This window comes from Salvelinus alpinus, chromosome 39 (genome assembly GCF_045679555.1).
Source record: "Salvelinus alpinus chromosome 39, SLU_Salpinus.1, whole genome shotgun sequence".
NCBI lineage: Eukaryota > Metazoa > Chordata > Actinopteri > Salmoniformes > Salmonidae > Salvelinus > Salvelinus alpinus.
Genome location: NC_092124.1, coordinates 753978 through 771958, shown reverse-complemented (window position 1 = coordinate 771958; position 17981 = coordinate 753978). Strand labels below are relative to the sequence as shown.

The 17981-nt window shown below is 42.0% G+C and overlaps 1 protein-coding gene across 2 annotated transcripts; it reads right to left on the bottom strand.

Moving 5' to 3' along the window:
- Positions 1–9430: 9430 nt before the first annotated feature.
- On the bottom strand, positions 9431–16913 carry LOC139566884 (actin-binding protein WASF2-like). 2 transcript variants are annotated; one of them, XM_071388226.1, is made up of 6 exons: positions 16832–16913; positions 15961–16021; positions 15409–15483; positions 14850–14873; positions 14516–14644; positions 9431–10050 (listed from the first exon to the last, which is right to left on the bottom strand). In XM_071388226.1, exons 2-6 carry the CDS (start codon positions 16012–16014, stop codon positions 9700–9702), a joined length of 633 nt encoding a protein of 210 aa, XP_071244327.1. In that variant the 5' UTR covers positions 16015–16021; positions 16832–16913; the 3' UTR covers positions 9431–9699. The 2 variants fall into 2 exon arrangements, with proteins under 2 accessions (XP_071244327.1, XP_071244326.1); XM_071388225.1 differs by lacking the exon at positions 16832–16913 and adding an exon at positions 16425–16526.
- Positions 16914–17981: the final 1068 nt, after the last annotated feature.

Genomic DNA, 17981 nt, shown 5'->3' with positions numbered 1-17981 from the left:
TTTGGAACATTCAGAGAGAAATATGCCATGTAGCACAAACAAGCCTCTCTGACATGTAGAATAAGGAATCACTTTGGCTCTATTAATTGTGTGTGTATCTTCACCATTCGACAACGTCTGGCTACTGAACAGGACCATGGAACTAATTAGGTGCACGTGGCTACAGTCCAAGACCACAACAGGGAAAGAAAGAAGGCAGATCAATGGAATAAGAAGCACTTTTCATACACACAGCTTCTGTGCTATGAAGATGACACAATACGGCATGGCCAGTAACACATTCACTTACTCTCAACCATAAGGCCTACTGTACACACAGTAACTGTGTCATTACAACAACAATGTCAAAACAGATTTGATAAACTTTCATTTCAGCTGTTGACCTTTTTTTATCAGTAATTTGTCCTTATATGGGTTAATATTTTATTTTATTTTTGTCTTTGTATTGTTATTGTATCATTGGTGTTTTGAATAGTTATTTTGGGGGGGGTTGTAACAGTTAATAGGGATCCTAAAACACAAATAAACGGATATTAAACTGTAACACCTAATTTTATACCTTGAAAATACCTACAGGTTTTTTTATGACAATTTGTATCTATTATGTGTGATACGAATTTACTGACTGTTTGACATTTTTTATAACATTGTACATTTGCTCCCTCTAGCTGTCATGATCGAAAGTCACATAATTCATGCTTCCCTTAGTGTACTGTACTCAATGACACATATGAAAGATATCTCTACTTATAGTCATAGTTTTATTTGATACTTTTTTAAACTTAAAACATCGAGGTGAAAGGAGAGGTGAATTCAATTCACTGTTTTCACTGTTTAATTCAGAGCAATATGACTGTAAAGTACAGGTACATAGAATTCCATATACGCTATATGCCATTTGTTAAGAACCTTTGGTTGGTGATTACCCTGTAGCAGAGTCGCAATGTTTGTCGGAGTGCTATTGAGAGGAATGGAGTTCTATCAATGCTTAGATACATTTGGAACACATTTATTTGTATGTTGAGTGTATAAGAAAAAGGGGAATTTGACTCCAAAACATAACTTTTCAGATCTCAAAAGTAGTCTAAAGTATATATATATAATATGAAGGAGTTCCCACAAATGCTGAGCACTTGTTGGCTGCTTTTGCTTCACTCTGTGGTCCAACTCATCCCAAACCATCTCAATTGGGTTGAGGTCAGGTGATCGTAGAGGCCAGGTCATCTGATGCAGCACTCCATCACTCTCCTTCTTGGTCGAATAGCCCTTACACAGCCTGGAGGTGTGTTTTGGGTCATTGTCCTCTTGAAAAACAAATGACAGGTCCACTAATCCCAAACCAGATGGGATGGTGTATTGCTGCAGAATGCTGTGGTAGCCATGCTGCTTAAGTGTGCCTTAAAATCTAAATAAATCACCAACAGTGTCACCAGAAAAGCACCCCCACATCATCACACCTCCTCCTCCATGTTACACGGTGGGAACCACACATGAGGAGATCATCCGTTCACCTACTCTGTGTCTCACAAAGACAAGGCGGTTGGAACCAAAAATCTCAAATTTGGACTCAAACCAAAGGACAGATTTCCACCAGTCTAATGTCCATTGCTCATGTGTCTTGGCCCAAGCAAGTCTCTTCTATTATTGGTGTCCTTAAGTAGTGGTTTCTTTGCAGCAATTCGACCATGAAGGCCTGATTCATGCAGTCTCCTCTGAACAGCTGATGTTGAGATGTGTCTGTTACTTGAACTCTGTGAAACACTTATTTGGGTTGCAGTCTGAGGTTCAGTTAACTCTAAAGAACTTTTCCTTTGCAGCAGAGGTAACTCTGGGTCTTTCTTTCCTGTCGGTCCTCATGAGAGCCATTCTCATCATAGCACTTGATGGGTTTTGCAACTGCACTGGAAGAAACGTTCAAAGTTCTTGACATTTTCCGAATTGACTGACCTTTAAAGTAATGACTGTTCTTTCTCTTTGCTTATTTGAGCTGTTCTTGCCATAATATGGACTTTGTCTTTTACCAAATAGGGCTATCTTCTGTATACCACCCCTACCTTGTCAAAACACAACTGATTGGCTCAAACGCAGGAAGGAAAGAAATTCCACAAATGAACCTTTAACAAGGCACACCTGTTAATTGAAATGCATTCCAGGTGACTACCCCTACCTTCGGACGCTACAGACAGAAGTTGGCAGATCGGTTGTACCGACTTCAGACTAGTGGGGGTGGTAGAGCAAAACGGAGTAAACACCATCGTGTTCATGAGAGTCTCTCCTTTCCATAGAGGGAATAATAGCTTGTACGCCAAACCGTTAGAGCGCTACAGATGATTTTCGGTTGGTCTGACAAACACCGCTCTAGCTCTGTCACCTTTCACCGCAGATGCGGAAGTGCAATATAGGTGAATGCTGTGGATTAAGACGCATCCAAAGCAAAATAAACAATGTCTCTAGTTTAAAGTGCTTGATTTTTATGGGGATTTTTTCCCAATGCTAATTAGATTTCCGTGGGGGCACGGAGATTGACGTTTGGGGGTTAATGAATGACTCTCCAATATAATCCAGGTAGAATCAGGCAGTTATCTAGGCCCCTTAATTTTTTTCAATCTTTACTAATTACATGCCATGATTAACGCCAGTGTGTCTATGTTTGCAGATGACTCAACGCTTTACACGTCAGCTACTACAGTGAGTGAAATCACTGCAACATTTAACAAAGAGCTGCAGTCAGTTTCAGAATGGGTGACAAGAAATAAGTTAGTACTAAATATTTCAAAAACTAAAAGCATTGTATTTGAGACAAATCATTCACTAAACCCTAAACCTCATCTAAATATTATTATGAATAATGTGCATATTGAGCGAGTTGAGGTGACTAAACTGCTTGGAGTAACTCTGGATTGTACACTGCAATGGTCAAAACACGTTGATGCAACAGTAGCTAAAATGGGGAGAAGTCTGTCCAATATAAAGCGCTGCTCTGCCATCTTAAAAACACTATCAACAAAGCAAGTCATACAGGCCCTAGTTTCGTCGCACCTGGACTACAGTCCAGTCTTGGTCAGGTGCCACAAAGAGGGACTTCGGAAAATTGGCTAAATGTTGCTGGACCCCAGGAAGAGTAGCTGCTAGCTTTGGCAGCAGCTAATGAGGATCCTTAATAAATACAAATACAACATCTCAAGAGAATACCACTTTTGAGGTCTGAAAACATCTGTCAACCATTGATTTTGGACTGGAATGTCTCTTTAAGCACATTCTACAGTAATTCATGCGATAGCACTTAACTGTCTTGATCCACGGTCAAGGTTGGTGCACTCCTTCCTTACATAGGTAAGAAGACTTACATTTTGACCTAGTAAGGCAATGCCCTCAGTATCATGACTCGTCCTGCCAGGGCAAGGAGAAATAAGCATCTGTGACCACTGGAGACCGTGACGAACCCATAATCTGGGGGGTTGTGCTTGGAGTCAGGGGATTAGCTATTTCCAAGGTCTCATCAGCCAATTAGACCACTTCATGTCCCCCACTAATGAGAGCCATAAAATATTTTTGGCAAGTTCTCAACAAATCTCAAATGCCATAGTTGTTAAGACACTTTGTGGATATTTAACAATTGTACAATTATGAGTCTACAGGTGAAATTAAGTGGTGAGAATGGATTTGTTATGTTTGTATTATCTTAAAATAGCATTTATTACAGCAGCAAGGAATAGTATATTATGCAAAACTTTGAAAAAATCACGTCTCATTACAAAATATAATATTTGATTTAAAACCCAGTGTGAGGTCCAAATTAATGTGAAATGCAAAACATACACATACATACAAGTAACATGCTGAAAACTATTACGATTCAGTTCATAGTGTAAAGTTAATTGTAGACGTATTTCCTTGTTTTAGTCTCTAACAATGTTAGAAGTATTGTACTTGAGGTATATACCAAATACTCTACAGGCTGCACACACTTTACTTGCACAGGCCATGCATATGACTAATCTTTAGATTTACATTTACAATGGTAAAATTACTTTATAATACATGCCCTGAGCTGAACAGTTTTGAATTCCATAGCAAACTTGAATGAAAACCCAAATAAATTAATAGAATATCACACTGCTACCACAAAAAAAAAAACACTACTAGCACTATTACCTCTCCCCCACTTAACACTGCTCAAAGTATTGACACTCTTAAACTAGTAGTCATTAGTATTTATTTAATATTACCTACCTTAGGTACCTGAAAATATCAATGATGACTTCCTGCAGAGAAAAACCTTAAAACAGCAACCAGTGCACTGTTATGCTGATTTAATCCAAGTGATCAAACAGTTGAAGTTACTCAGTGATGTGTACAGGGACCCTGCATGGTTCTTATCTGCAGTACTAATTGGGTGATGGTCAGTTCTGAGGCTGTCCCAGAATTCAATCCAGTCTTCCTCTTAGAATATAGAAAGTTGTGCCGCGTCACACTATAGGCCACACCCACTTAGCTTTGGTAAATTTTGATAGCGGTGAGCTGAATAATTATAGCTGGCAAATCAGCATGAATATATACGAAAATGGCTGGGCACTGCCAAAAGCAAAAACCAGGCCTTTGACAGCAATGCAAACATTTATTTTACTTAGCAAGTCAGTTACGAATAAATTCTTATTTTCAATGACAGCCTAGGAACAATTGGTTAATTGTTCAGGGGTAAAACGACAGCTTTTTACCTTGTCAGCTCGGGGATTCGATCTTGCAATCTTTCGGTTACTAGTCCAATACTCTAACCACTAGGCTACCTGCCACCCCATACAGTGTTTTTGGAAAGTTTTCAGACCTTTTGACATTTTCCAAATTTTGTTACCTTACAGCCTTATTCTAAAATGGATAAAATTTTTATTTTTCCTCATTAATCTACACACAATTCCCCATAATGACAAATAAAATTAAAAATTAAAAAACGGAAATATCACAATTACATAACTATTCAGACCCTTTACTCAGTACTTTGTTGAATCGCCTTTGGCAGCGATTACAGTCTCGAATCTTCTTGGGTATGACGCTACAAGCTTGGCACACCTGTATTTGGCGAGTTTCTCCCATTCTTCTCTGCAGATCCTCTCAAGCTCTGTCAGGTTTGATAGGGAGCATCGCTGCACAGCTATTTTCAGGTGTCTCCAGAGATTCCGGAAAAAAATCCGCTGTATGATAACACCTAAGTCACCTATCTCACAAGGACTGGCAAAATAGCTTCATGTAGCTTTGGATTAGTTTTCCAGTTTGCTGGATGGGTTGGAATTTCAGATGAGATTTTATTTTAACGTTACACTTATTGTAGTACTGTGTTGGGAAGGGAAGTGCAGCCAACACAGTGACAATGAAGATTTGATGACCAGCAGTATAACAAAATTATAAAATAAAAAAACACTATTTCTTTCCGGAAATATAACTACGTGGTAGCTCGTGGTAGCAAGGTGGCTAATTGTGACATTTTCTATGGAAATGCTAACAGCTGCTAAATATTTGACCAATGCTTTAAACCATAGGGCAAAGCAAATATGGACCCAGTGATTTTTTGATGATCATGATTACAACAGTAAATTAAATAATGCAACATAATTGACAGGAATTCACAATTAGAGGGTTGTGGGTTTTTATGTTTTATTATTTCACCTACCATTGTACACTATATATGCAAAAGTATGTGGACACCACATCAAATTAGTGGATTCGGTTATTTCAGCTACACCCGTTGCTGACAGGTGTATAAAAATCGAACACACAGCCATGAAATCTCCATAGTGAAACATTTGCTGTAGAATGACCTTACTGAAGAGCTCAGTGACTTTCAACGTGGCACAGTCATAGGATGCCACCTTTCCAACAAGTCAGTTCGTCAAATTTCTGCACTGCTAGTGCTGCCCCAGTCAAGGAGCAACAACGGCTCAAGTGAAGTGGTAGACCACACAAGCTCACAGAACGGGACCACCAACATCTTATGCCAAGTGTTTTTGAAGTGTTGTGGTTGCAGGTTCATCTGACACATCGAAAGCTTTTTCTTTCGGTGTGTTGCTATAGGCCACCAAGTGCTAACAGTCAGCTTCTAAATAATATTTGTGAATGCTTGATAGTGTATGTGATGTAAACAGAGAGGTCTACTTTCTTGGCGATCTAAATATTGACTGGTTTTCATCATGTTGTCCGTTCAAGAGTCATCTTTGAATTGTAACCAGTGCCTGTAATCTGGTTCAGGTTATTGATCAACCTACCAGGGTGTTTACAAACACTACAGCAACAAGATCATCCACATGTACTGATCACATTTTTACTAATACTGCAGAACTTTGTTCTAAAGCTGAATCCGTACCCCCTGGATGCAGTGATCACAATATAATGGCTATATTCAGGAAAGCTACAATTCCAAAAGCTGGGCCTAAAATAGTGTATAAGAGATCATACAAAATATTTTGCTGTGACTCTTATGTGGATGATTTAAAAAAATATTTGTTGGTCTGATGTGATTAAGAAGGATCCAGACACTGCACTTGAATTCATGAAATTGATTCTTTCAATTATTGATAAACATGCAACTGTTAAGAAACTGACTGTTAGAACTGTTAAGGCTCCATGGATTGATAAAGAAATTATAAACTGTACGGTTGAAGAGATGGGGCAAAAAAAGTGGCTAATAAGTCTGGCTGCACATCTGACTGGCTGACACTGCAAATTGAGAAGTGATGTGACTAAACTCAACAAAAAGAAGAAGAAACTATTATGAAGCCAAGATCAATGATATAAAGAATGATGGAAAATGCTTAATTAAATGATGGGCAGAAAGACAGATTCAGATTATTTTAATGATTACTTCATTGGCAAAGTGGGGAAACTTAGTTTGTTTGCGTTTATCTGGCCACTGTCTGCAAATGCTAAGATATTTGCATTTTTGTCCAAAAACCAATACAAGTCAATATCCCCGATATTAGCATATTTAGTCCAAATCATCTTAAAGTAGCCTTTTTAAGCTAAACAATCGATTTTTGCTGTCTTATCATGTTGCCTTGCCTTGCATTTTCTGTGAACTATCACTTTAAGTAAGGTAGCGATAACTTTTATGTGCTAATTGACAGATTTCAAACCCCGCCCGAGAATTTGGCTGCATTTAATTGACTAGCATTTAATTGACTGGCTGAGCCAATCGCAGTGTCGTTAACCTGTCTAGGACTGCTAGCGGAACCCCTCGCCAACAGCCAATGAAATTGCAGGGCGCCAAATTCAATCAACAGAAATCTCATAATTACATTTTCTCAAACATACAAGTATAAGGCACCATTTTAAAGATAAAATTCTCGTTAATCCAACCACAGTGTCCGATTTCAAAAAAGCTTTTCGGCGAAAGCAGAACATATCATTATGTTAAGTCAGCAACTAGTCACAGAAAGCATACAGCGATTTTGCAAGCAAAGAGAGGAGTCACAAAAAGCAGAAATATTGATCAAATTAATCACTAACCTTTGATATTCTTCTTCAGATGAGACTCCCGGGACAACATGTTACACAATACATGTATGTTTTGTTCGATCAAGTTCATATTTATTTCCAAAAACCTCAGTTTACATTTGGCTTTGCCTCCAAAACATCCCGTGAATTTGCACAGAGCCACATTTCATCACAGATGAATCACAAATCAAGTGTTATTCACAGATTTAAAGATATACGTCTCCTTAATGCAACCGCTGTGTCAGATTTCAAAAAAACTTTACGGAAAAAGCAAACCATGCAATAATCTGAGTACGGCGCTCAGAGACATACACAACCCAAGAAGATATCCGCTATGTTGGAGTCAACATCAGTCAGAAATAGCATTATAAATATTCACTTACCTTTGATGATCTTCGTCAGAATGCACTCCCAGGAATCCCAGTTCCACAATAAATGTTTGATTTGTTCCATAAAGTCCATAATTTATGTCCAAATTCCTCCTTTTGTTAGGACGTTTAGTAAACAAATCGATACTCACGAGGCGCGGGCAAGTTCAGCGGAAATGTCGGACGAAAATTCCAAAAAGTTATATTACTGGTCGTAGAAACATATCAAACAATGTATAGAGTCAATCTTTAGGATGTTTTTATCATGAATGTTCAATAATGTCCCAACCGGAGAATTCCTTTGTCTCTAGGAAAGCCATGGAACAAGAGCTACTTCTCACATGAACGAGCGTCAAGAGTTTGTGGCACTCTACCAGACCACTGACTCAAAGAGCCCTTATGAGCCCCTCCTTTACAGTAGAAGCCTCAAACAAGTTTCTAAAGACGGTTGACATCTAGTGGAAGCCTTAGGAAGTGCAAGATGACCCCATAGACACTGTGTATTTGATAGACCAAGCTTTGAAAACTACAAACCTCAGATTTCCCACTTCCTGGTTGGATTCTTCTCAGGTTTTCGCCTGCCATATGAGTTCTGTTATACTCACAGACATCATTCAAACGGTTTTAGAAACTTCAGAGTGTTTTCTTTCCAAATCTACTAATACTATGCATACATTAGCAACTGGGACTGAGAAGCAGGCCATTTACTCTGCGCACGCTTTTCATCCAAACGTGAAAATGCTGCCCCCTATCCATAAGAAGTTAACCAAGCTCAAGTTCAACGTCCAGGCCAAACTATCTTCTCAAATGCATGCAGTCCAGATGTTTTCATTTCTATAGACCATCGGAAGGAGCACAATCTAAAGTTTCTAACACCTACATTTGCCAAACAACATTTGCCAAACAAATCTTGTTTGGGAAAAATATCCTTTCTATTCTATTCTGTTATATTTATATTATATTCTCACTATAAAATATATGTAGACCTACTGTATGTTGACTGTGATAAGGGCAGGGTAATACAAGTGTGTCTTGTCTGCTAAATGAACAAATTAAGTAGTTGATTTATTGGCAAGGCACATAGCCATAGGCCATAGCCTACTAAGCATATTTACATGCATTACACTCAAAGTATGCTTTTATGTTCTTTTGAAATACATTATTTTAGTATGATAATCTTTTTTTAAGACCTGCTTGAATGAAGTAATGGATTTATTTGTGATGGTCTATATTAAAATTGATTTATTAGACTGTAAAAAAAAGTATGACATTCCAAAGGTGCACATTGGCGGCTACTAGTAAGTGCTGAGGTCTGGCGATGCTGATGTTAAGATAACTTCGTTTTTCCATTGGTTGAATGGGAGATGGGGCTTCCCGGGAAACTTTTGGCCTGGATAGTAACATTATCTAAGGAGGACGTGGCTTGACAATGGGACAATTGAAATGGGGTACACATCTTGTCTCTTGTTCCAACGTAATGTGAAGTATCATATCATAAAACATTGTAATTTTTCTGCTGATAAAAAAGAACATCAAGTGCAGTATCTCAACAAGCATTTTTAATTAAAGAATGAGAAAAGCACAAAGAGAAAAGACTGAATCATCATATTTTTTGTGACTGCACAATGACAGTATAGGCTCATGTATACATGGAGGTTCACAGAGATCCCACATATTCGCACAATTAAATTTTGTCCCTATTCAGGTAGCTGTACCATAGACCACTCTGCTCCTACCCTGCCCCTTTTCCATCACTGTTGTTTCTACCTTTTTGTTACTATAACTACGGGAGGGAATGTCTTCCTGGCTTGACACAGGAGCAAGCTGGCGACTGTTGCCGTGCCGCCTACATAACATGGAGGGCGGGGTCTGAGGGCCCAGCCACCATGGTGGTGTCGTTTGGCGCTATGAGAGCGGGATCGACAACAACGACGTCAGCGTCAATAGTATCAACATTGACAGGCACCTCCACGGCCGGGTCGACAGGAGCTGCAGCGGCTGGGTCTACAGGCGAGGCGGTGTCCACAACTGCTGGTTCTTCAGCTGCAAGATCCACTGCTGGCTCAGCCTCGGCTTCAGCGGCAGCCGCGTCCTCTCCAACCTCGTCAGAGCTCAGAGGGACGGCTGGGGCAGCAGGGGCAGCCTGGCCAGGGTAGGGATAGTATCCGCCATAGCTGCCATAGCCGCCATAGCGGGTCTGAAAGAGGGATAGTGAGCATGAGAAGGGATTGAACACACACCCACATCACAATGAACACATTTGTAAACATATACAGTGGGGAGAACAAGTATTTGATACACTGCCGATTTTGCAGGTTTTCCTACTTACAAAGCATGTAGAGGTCTGTAATTTTTATCATAGGTACACTTCAACTATGAGAGACGGAATCTAAAACAAAAATCCAGAAAATCACATTGTATGATTTTTAAGTAATTAATTTGCATTTTATTGCATGACATAAGTATTTGATACATCAGAAAAGCAGAACTTAATATTTGGTACAGAAACCTTTGTTTGCAATTACAGAGATCATACGTTTCCTGTAGTTACATTTACATTACATTTAAGTCATTTAGCAGACGCTCTTATCCAGAGCGACTTACAAATTGGTGCATTCACCTTATGATATCCAGTGGAACAACCACTTTACAATAGTGCATCTAACTCTTTTAAGGGGGGGGGGTTAGAAGGATTACTTTATCCTATCCTAGGTATTCCTTAAAGAGGTGGGGTTTCAGGTGTCTCCGGAAGGTGGTGATTGACTCCGCTGACCTGGCGTCGTGAGGGAGTTTGTTCCACCATTGGGGTGCCAGAGCAGCGAACAGTTTTGACTGGGCTGAGCGGGAACTGTACTTCCTCAGAGGTAGGGAGGCGAGCAGGCCAGAGGTGGATGAACGCAGTGCCCTTGTTTGGGTGTAGGGCCTGATCAGAGCCTGAAGGTACGGAGGTGCCGTTCCCCTCACAGCTCCGTAGGCAAGCACCATGGTCTTGTAGCGGATGCGAGCTTCAACTGGAAGCCAGTGGAGAGAGCGGAGGAGCGGGGTGACGTGAGAGAACTTGGGAAAGTTGAACACCAGACGGGCTGCGGCGTTCTGGATGAGTTGTAGGGGTTTAATGGCACAGGCAGGGAGCCCAGCCAACAGCGAGTTGCAGTAATCCAGACGGGAGATGACAAGTGCCTGGATTAGGACCTGCGCCGCTTCCTGCGTGAGGCAGGGTCGTACTCTGCGAATGTTGTAGAGCATGAACCTACAGGAACGGGTCACCGCCTTGATGTTAGTTGAGAACGACAGGGTGTTGTCCAGGATCACGCCAAGGTTCTTAGCACTCTGGGAGGAGGACACAATGGAGTTGTCAACCGTGATGGCGAGATCATGGAACGGGCAGTCCTTCCCCGGGAGGAAGAGCAGCTCCGTCTTGCCGAGGTTCAGCTTGAGGTGGTGATCCGTCATCCACACTGATATGTCTGCCAGACATGCAGAGATGCGATTCACCACCTGGTTATCAGAGGGGGGAAAGGAGAAGATTAATTGTGTGTCGTCTGCATAGCAATGATAGGAGAGACCATGTGAGGATATGACAGAGCCAAGTGACTTGGTGTATAGCGAGAATAGGAGAGGGCCTAGAACAGAGCCCTGGGGGACACCAGTGGTGAGAGCACGTGGTGCGGAGACAGATTCTCGCCACGCCACCTGGTAGGAGCGACCTGTCAGGTAGGACGCAATCCAAGCGTGGGCCGCGCCGGAGATGCCCAGCTCGGAGAGGGTGGAGAGGAGGATCTGATGGTTCACAGTATCAAAGGCAGCCGATAGGTCTAGAAGGATGAGAGCAGAGGAGAGAGAGTTAGCTTTAGCAGTGCGGAGCGCCTCCGTGACACAGAGAAGAGCAGTCTCAGTTGAATGACTAGTCTTGAAACCTGACTGATTTGGATCAAGAAGGTCATTCTGAGAGAGATAGCAGGAGAGCTGGCCAAGGACGGCACGTTCAAGAGTTTTGGAGAGAAAAGAAAGAAGGGATACTGGTCTGTAGTTGTTGACATCGGAGGGATCGAGTGTAGGTTTTTTCAGAAGGGGTGCAACTCTCGCTCTCTTGAAGACGGAAGGGACGTAGCCAGCGGTCAAGGATGAGTTGATGAGCGAGGTGAGGTAAGGGAGAAGGTCTCCGGAAATGGTCTGGAGAAGAGAGGAGGGGATAGGGTCAAGCGGGCAGGTTGTTGGGCGGCCGGCCGTCACAAGACGCGAGATTTCATCTGGAGAGAGAGGGGAGAAAGAGGTCAAAGCACAGGGTAGGGCAGTGTGAGCAGAACCAGCGGTGTCGTTTGACTTAGCAAACGAGGATCGGATGTCGTCGACCTTCTTTTCAAAATGGTTGACAAAGTCATCAGCAGAGAGGGAGGAGGGGGGAGGAGGGGGAGGAGGATTCAGGAGGGAGGAGAAGGTGGCAAAGAGCTTCCTAGGGTTAGAGGCAGATGCTTGGAATTTAGAGTGGTAGAAATTGGCTTTAGCAGCAGAGACAGAAGAGGAGAATGTAGAGAGGAGGGAGTGAAAGGATGCCAGGTCCGCAGGGAGGCGAGTTTTCCTCCATTTCCGCTCGGCTGCCCGGAGCCCTGTTCTGTGAGCTCGCAATGAGTCGTCGAGCCACGGAGCAGGAGGGGAGGACCGAGCCGGCCTGGAGGATAGGGGACATAGAGAGTCAAAGGATGCAGAAAGGGAGGAGAGGAGGGTTGAGGAGGCAGAATCAGGAGATAGGTTGGAGAAGGTTTGAGCAGAGGGAAGAGATGATAGGATGGAAGAGGAGAGAGTAGCGGGGGAGAGAGAGCGAAGGTTGGGACGGCGCGATACCATCCGAGTAGGGGCAGTGTGGGAAGTGTTGGATGAGAGCGAGAGGGAAAAGGATACAAGGTAGTGGTCGGAGACTTGGAGGGGAGTTGCAATGAGATTAGTGGAAGAATAGCATCTAGTAAAGATGAGGTCAAGCGTATTGCCTGCCTTGTGAGTAGGGGGGGAAGGTGAGAGGGTGAGGTCAAAAGAGGAGAGGAGTGGAAAGAAGGAGGCAGAGAGGAATGAGTCAAAGGTAGACGTGGGGAGGTTAAAGTCACCCAGAACTGTGAGAGGTGAGCCATCCTCAGGAAAGGAACTTATCAGGGCGTCAAGCTCATTGATGAACTCTCCAAGGGAACCTGGAGGGCGATAAATGATAGTTCTTGACTAGGTTTGCACACACTGCAGCAGGGATTTTGGCCCACTCCTCCTTACAGATCTTCTCCAGATCCTTCAGGTTTCGGGGCTGTCGCTGGGCAATACGGACTTTCAGCTCCCTCCAAAGATTTTCTATTGGGTTCAGGTCTGGAGACTGGCTAGGCCACTCCAGGGCCTTGAGATGCTTCTTACGGAGCCACTCCTTAGTTGCCATGGCTGTGTGCTTCGTGTCGTTGTCATGCTGGAAGACCCAGCCACGACCCATCTTCAATGCTCTTACTGAGGGAAGGAGGTTGTTGGCCAAGATCTCGCGATACATGGCCCCATCCATCCTCCCCTCAATACGGTGCAGTCGTCCTGTCCCCTTTGCAGAAAAGCATCCCCAAAGAATGATGTTTCCACCTCCATGCTTCACGGTTGGGATGGTGTTCTTGGGGTTGTACTCATACTTCTTCTTCCTCCAAACACGGCGAGTGGAGTTAGACCAAAAAGCTCTATTTTTGTCTCATCAGACCACATGACCTTCTCCCATTCCTCCTCTGGATCATCCAGATGGTCATTGGCAAACTTCAGACAGGCCTGGACATGCACTGGCTTAAGCAGGGGGACCTTGCGTGCGCTGCAGGATTTTAATCCATGACGGCGTAGTGTGTTACTAATGGTTTTCTTTGAGACTGTGGTCCCAGCTCTCTTCAGGTCATTGACCAGGTCCTGCCGTGTAGTTCTGGGCTGATCCCTCTTCTTCCTCATGATCATTGATGCCCCACGAGGTGAAATCTTGCATGGAGCCCCAGACTGAGGGTGATTGACCGTCATCTTGAACTTCTTCCATTTTCTAATAATTGCGCCAACAGTTGTTTCCTTCTCACCAAGCTGCTTGCCTATTGTCCTGTAGCCCATCCCAGCCTTGTGCAGGTCTACAATTTTATCCCTGATGTCCTTACACAGCTCTCTGGTCTTGGCCATTGTGGAGGTTGGAATCTGTTTGATTGAGTGTGTGGACAGGTGTCTTTTATACAGGTAACGAGTTCAAACAGGTGCAGTTAATACAGGTAATGAGTGGAGAACAGGAGGGCTTCTTAAAGAAAAACTAACAGGTCTGTGAGAGCCGGAATTCTTACTGGTTGGTAGGTGATCAAATACTTATGTCATGCAATAAAATGCAAATTAATTATTTAAAAATCATACAATGTGATTTTCTGGATTTTTGTTTTAGATTCCGTCTCTCACAGTTGAAGTGTACCTATGATAAAAATTACAGACCTCTACATGCTTTGTAAGTAGGAAAACCTGCAAAATCGGCAGTGTATCAAATACTTGTTCTCCCCACTGTATTACAGTAATTGTTATCTATTTTCTTGGAGAGAAACCCACTGATGCTATTTTTAATGACTTGCATTCGTTGTTGAAGGTGTGGAACCTTAGCAGATGAATTCAAACTGATTTAAAGGATTTATGCTCACCGCTGGGGCCTCTTCATCCGAGTTCATTGGTGGTGGTGGTGGTGGTGGTTGTGGTGGTGGTGGTGGTGGTGGTGGGTAGAAGTTGGGGGCTTGAGGTGGGGCAGTAGGGGCTGCAGCAGGGGCATTCAACTGTTCACAACACAAATGGTTCAGTCCATAAGAGTTTTCTGCCAACATTATGGTGTCACTATCAGCTCTAAAACGGGGTATTGAGTCTTGAATCTCGCAAGGAGTGATAAAAGTGGTAGAAAAGCTAGGGATTTTTACGAGAAGAACCTTTCTACAGCATGCATCTACATTTTTTTTTTAAATAGTTTCGAAAAGTTGCATTTACCATTGAGAGCTGAGCTGGTGCAGCCTTGGGAGGAAAGAAAATTATTGAATTGATTAGACATCACTGATATGGTTGATATGCAGAGTTAATTATTCCATGATGTTTCTGTATTTATGGATTGTTGAGTGAGGGTGTTTGAGGAGTTCGTAAATGGAAATGGCCTAAATATGAAGGAGAGCGAAACACTGCAGCATATTGTAGATACTGAAAACCTTCCTAATATTGAGTTGCACCCACTTTTGCTCTCAAAACAGCCTCAATATATATTCAACATATTCAACATATTCAAACATATTAGGTTATGGTTGTGGTGCAGTGCCCAATTAGCAGTTTAGGGGGTTAAGTTCCTTGCTAAATGGCACGTGAGATAATGATGACGCCATACCCTTCCCTTCCCTTCCCCTCATCAGCAATAGGATTCAAACTGGTAACCCTCCGGTTGCTGGTTTGCCTCTCTGAACTCGAGGCTACCGTCACCCTCTTTTTATTCCATTGAAAGTTTTTATATGTCTAACATGTTGTGCAAGTTCAATCCGAACCAAAATGGCTGCCCTCTAACCTGTTGTCCGAGGGAGCCATACTTTCTGTAGAGCTCCATCCACCTCAGGGCCTCGTTGGCATGCGCTGCAACCTGCTGGGAAATACCAGACGTGGATCCAAACATGTAATTAAAGTAGTATTAAGGTCATTCAAACCCCTTTCCCATGTCCATATTATGCCTTGGATGACATGACGTGACATGATGATTGCACGAGGTTGTTAAGAGATGTCGAAACTGAAATCCACCTAACTCATCGCTTCCACTATCAGGAGTCTGCAAGGCACAACACAGCAGTTTGAGAATGATCATCCAGTCAACACACAGACTTATGTCAACATCAAGAGAACACCATTGAGACTTCGGCTTGTACAATTGAAGCTCAAGCAAATATCAACTTGTACAGTTCAAGCAGGTGCACAAACAGATGTATTGTAATGCAATGGATTAACAATACTTTTTGAACAAAAGGAAAATACAAAAACATCTGTCTATTGTAATGCATTGGATTGATTCAGGAGATAAGCTATTCAATTATAATGTAAACAACATGGTCTGGGTTTTGAGACTTACTGGAGCAGCCAGGGAGTAGCCCAGCAGACACATCAATAGCACCACAGATATCATCTTGATCCTTGAAAGGGAAAGAGGATATAGGGTCAGGTCTGAAATGATTGGTAGCCTTGATAAAAAATTAAATAAATACTAATATTGTATGCTCCAAAAAAAAATGAAATTATAATTTTTCATACTAATACAATTGCTCAGAGAAAGAGAGATTTTGTTTAACAAGTCATTTTCTCTCAAAAAAAGTAGCCCCATAATTAAGTAATAATGCCAGAGAAGCCGGTGTTTGGAGGATATATAGGCATGGGTGTTGTCGGTCCGACAAACCGTGTCAATATATCCTCCAAACACCGTCTTCGAGGGCATTATCACTTTATACAAGTTACCAACATATTAAAGTAATGAATGACATATTTTCATTAAAAAAAGTTATTTCGATTAATTTACTATTAGTAAATACCACTAATTACTCTTTCATCCTTCCACAAGATATAGTCCCGACACAAATATAGGGTTGCTACCCAAGCTGGCTGGTCGTTCGTTCTATTGGTTCAGTTGCTCGAGACGCGACCCAGTCGTTCAGTCTTTTGGTTCGGTATCTATGGACGCGACCCAGTCGTTAGCCGTAGTTGGCTAGCTAACTCACAGTCACGTCAAAAAAAAGTGCTGCCAGAATAGCAGATGCATTTGTTTAAGCTGTTTTATAGAGACATGTATTTGGATACATCATTAAGAATGAGCTAATGAGGCGTGATTTCGCCTGGCATAGAAAATGTGCTCACTCGTCAGGACACTTGTTCAGAGGAGATAGCTAACACAATCACTTCAAACTGAAGCTGGAAAGACTGCAAACTAGCTGCGCTTCGTTTTGTTTTACCTTTTTCTTTGTATATATCCATTAAAATGATGCCAGCTGATTCATGATTTCGACTGGCTGAGAAATGCTGCCTGCCTGTCTGTCTTGTCATTCATTACCATGGGACAGTTGGAGATCGAATTTGAATATTGAAACAACGTTGCACATGTAGGAGAGACAGACACCAAGGTTTATACAAATCTCTGCTGTTGAAAATTAAATGTTAGTGTTAAAGAAATGTGAAATAATGTCTAGATGCTTTTCATGGTGGAGATCAAATTTATAAATTGCTTGGCTGGGCTGTTGAGACAGTGGATTGCACAGTGATAAAATAATTTATAAAGATAATGATTAAATAATTCTACCCTGAAACTTAACCATTATGTAGCATGTATAATGAATAATTAAAGTATTTAACATAAGTCCAAATAGGTTGGACTGGGAGGGAGAGAAATGTGTGTGTGTATGTGTGTGCCTAAGAAAATACTGAGAACAATTAAACTGTGTTTGAACCGACCTGGCTAGAACTCTGAGAAACTTATGATAGGACAGGGAGTACTTGTCAAGGTTTCCCTAATCTCGGGGGAATGGAACTGTCGGCTGGGTAGTGATACCCAGTGGTGAGAACTCTGGAGAAGGATACAACTCACCTATTGCTTGTGTGTATGACTGTGCGTAGGATATCTACTGTTTGTGTGAAAGTATATGCGTAATTAAGGAGCATGGTATAAAATGGATGTCTTTGTATAATGGACTTCAGAGTACTCGTGAATAAACATTTTGACTATTGTAAGCTGGGACTCTTGTCTGTTTCATTCAACCAGAATCTTACAAACTCTGGGTTGCAGACTGAGTAGATTAATTGAAGTTTATGAATATTGATAATGAAATTCTCATAACAACAGTCAGGAAGAGAGTAAATAGGCATTTTAACGTCATAGATTTAGCCAGTGCTAACTTGTGGAATAGACACCAGCTGGAATGCGGTTTTAACCAATCAGCATTCAGGATTAGACCCACCCTATGTATAACAAAATATCCACCACCATATTCTAAAGTAGGTATGGGGTTATTTTATGCATCTTTCTTTCAATGCAAAACCCACTACAGGTGTGCGTGGCCAAGAGCTGTATTTTCACGTCATCCAAGTAATATAAAACCCTGGAGTTTG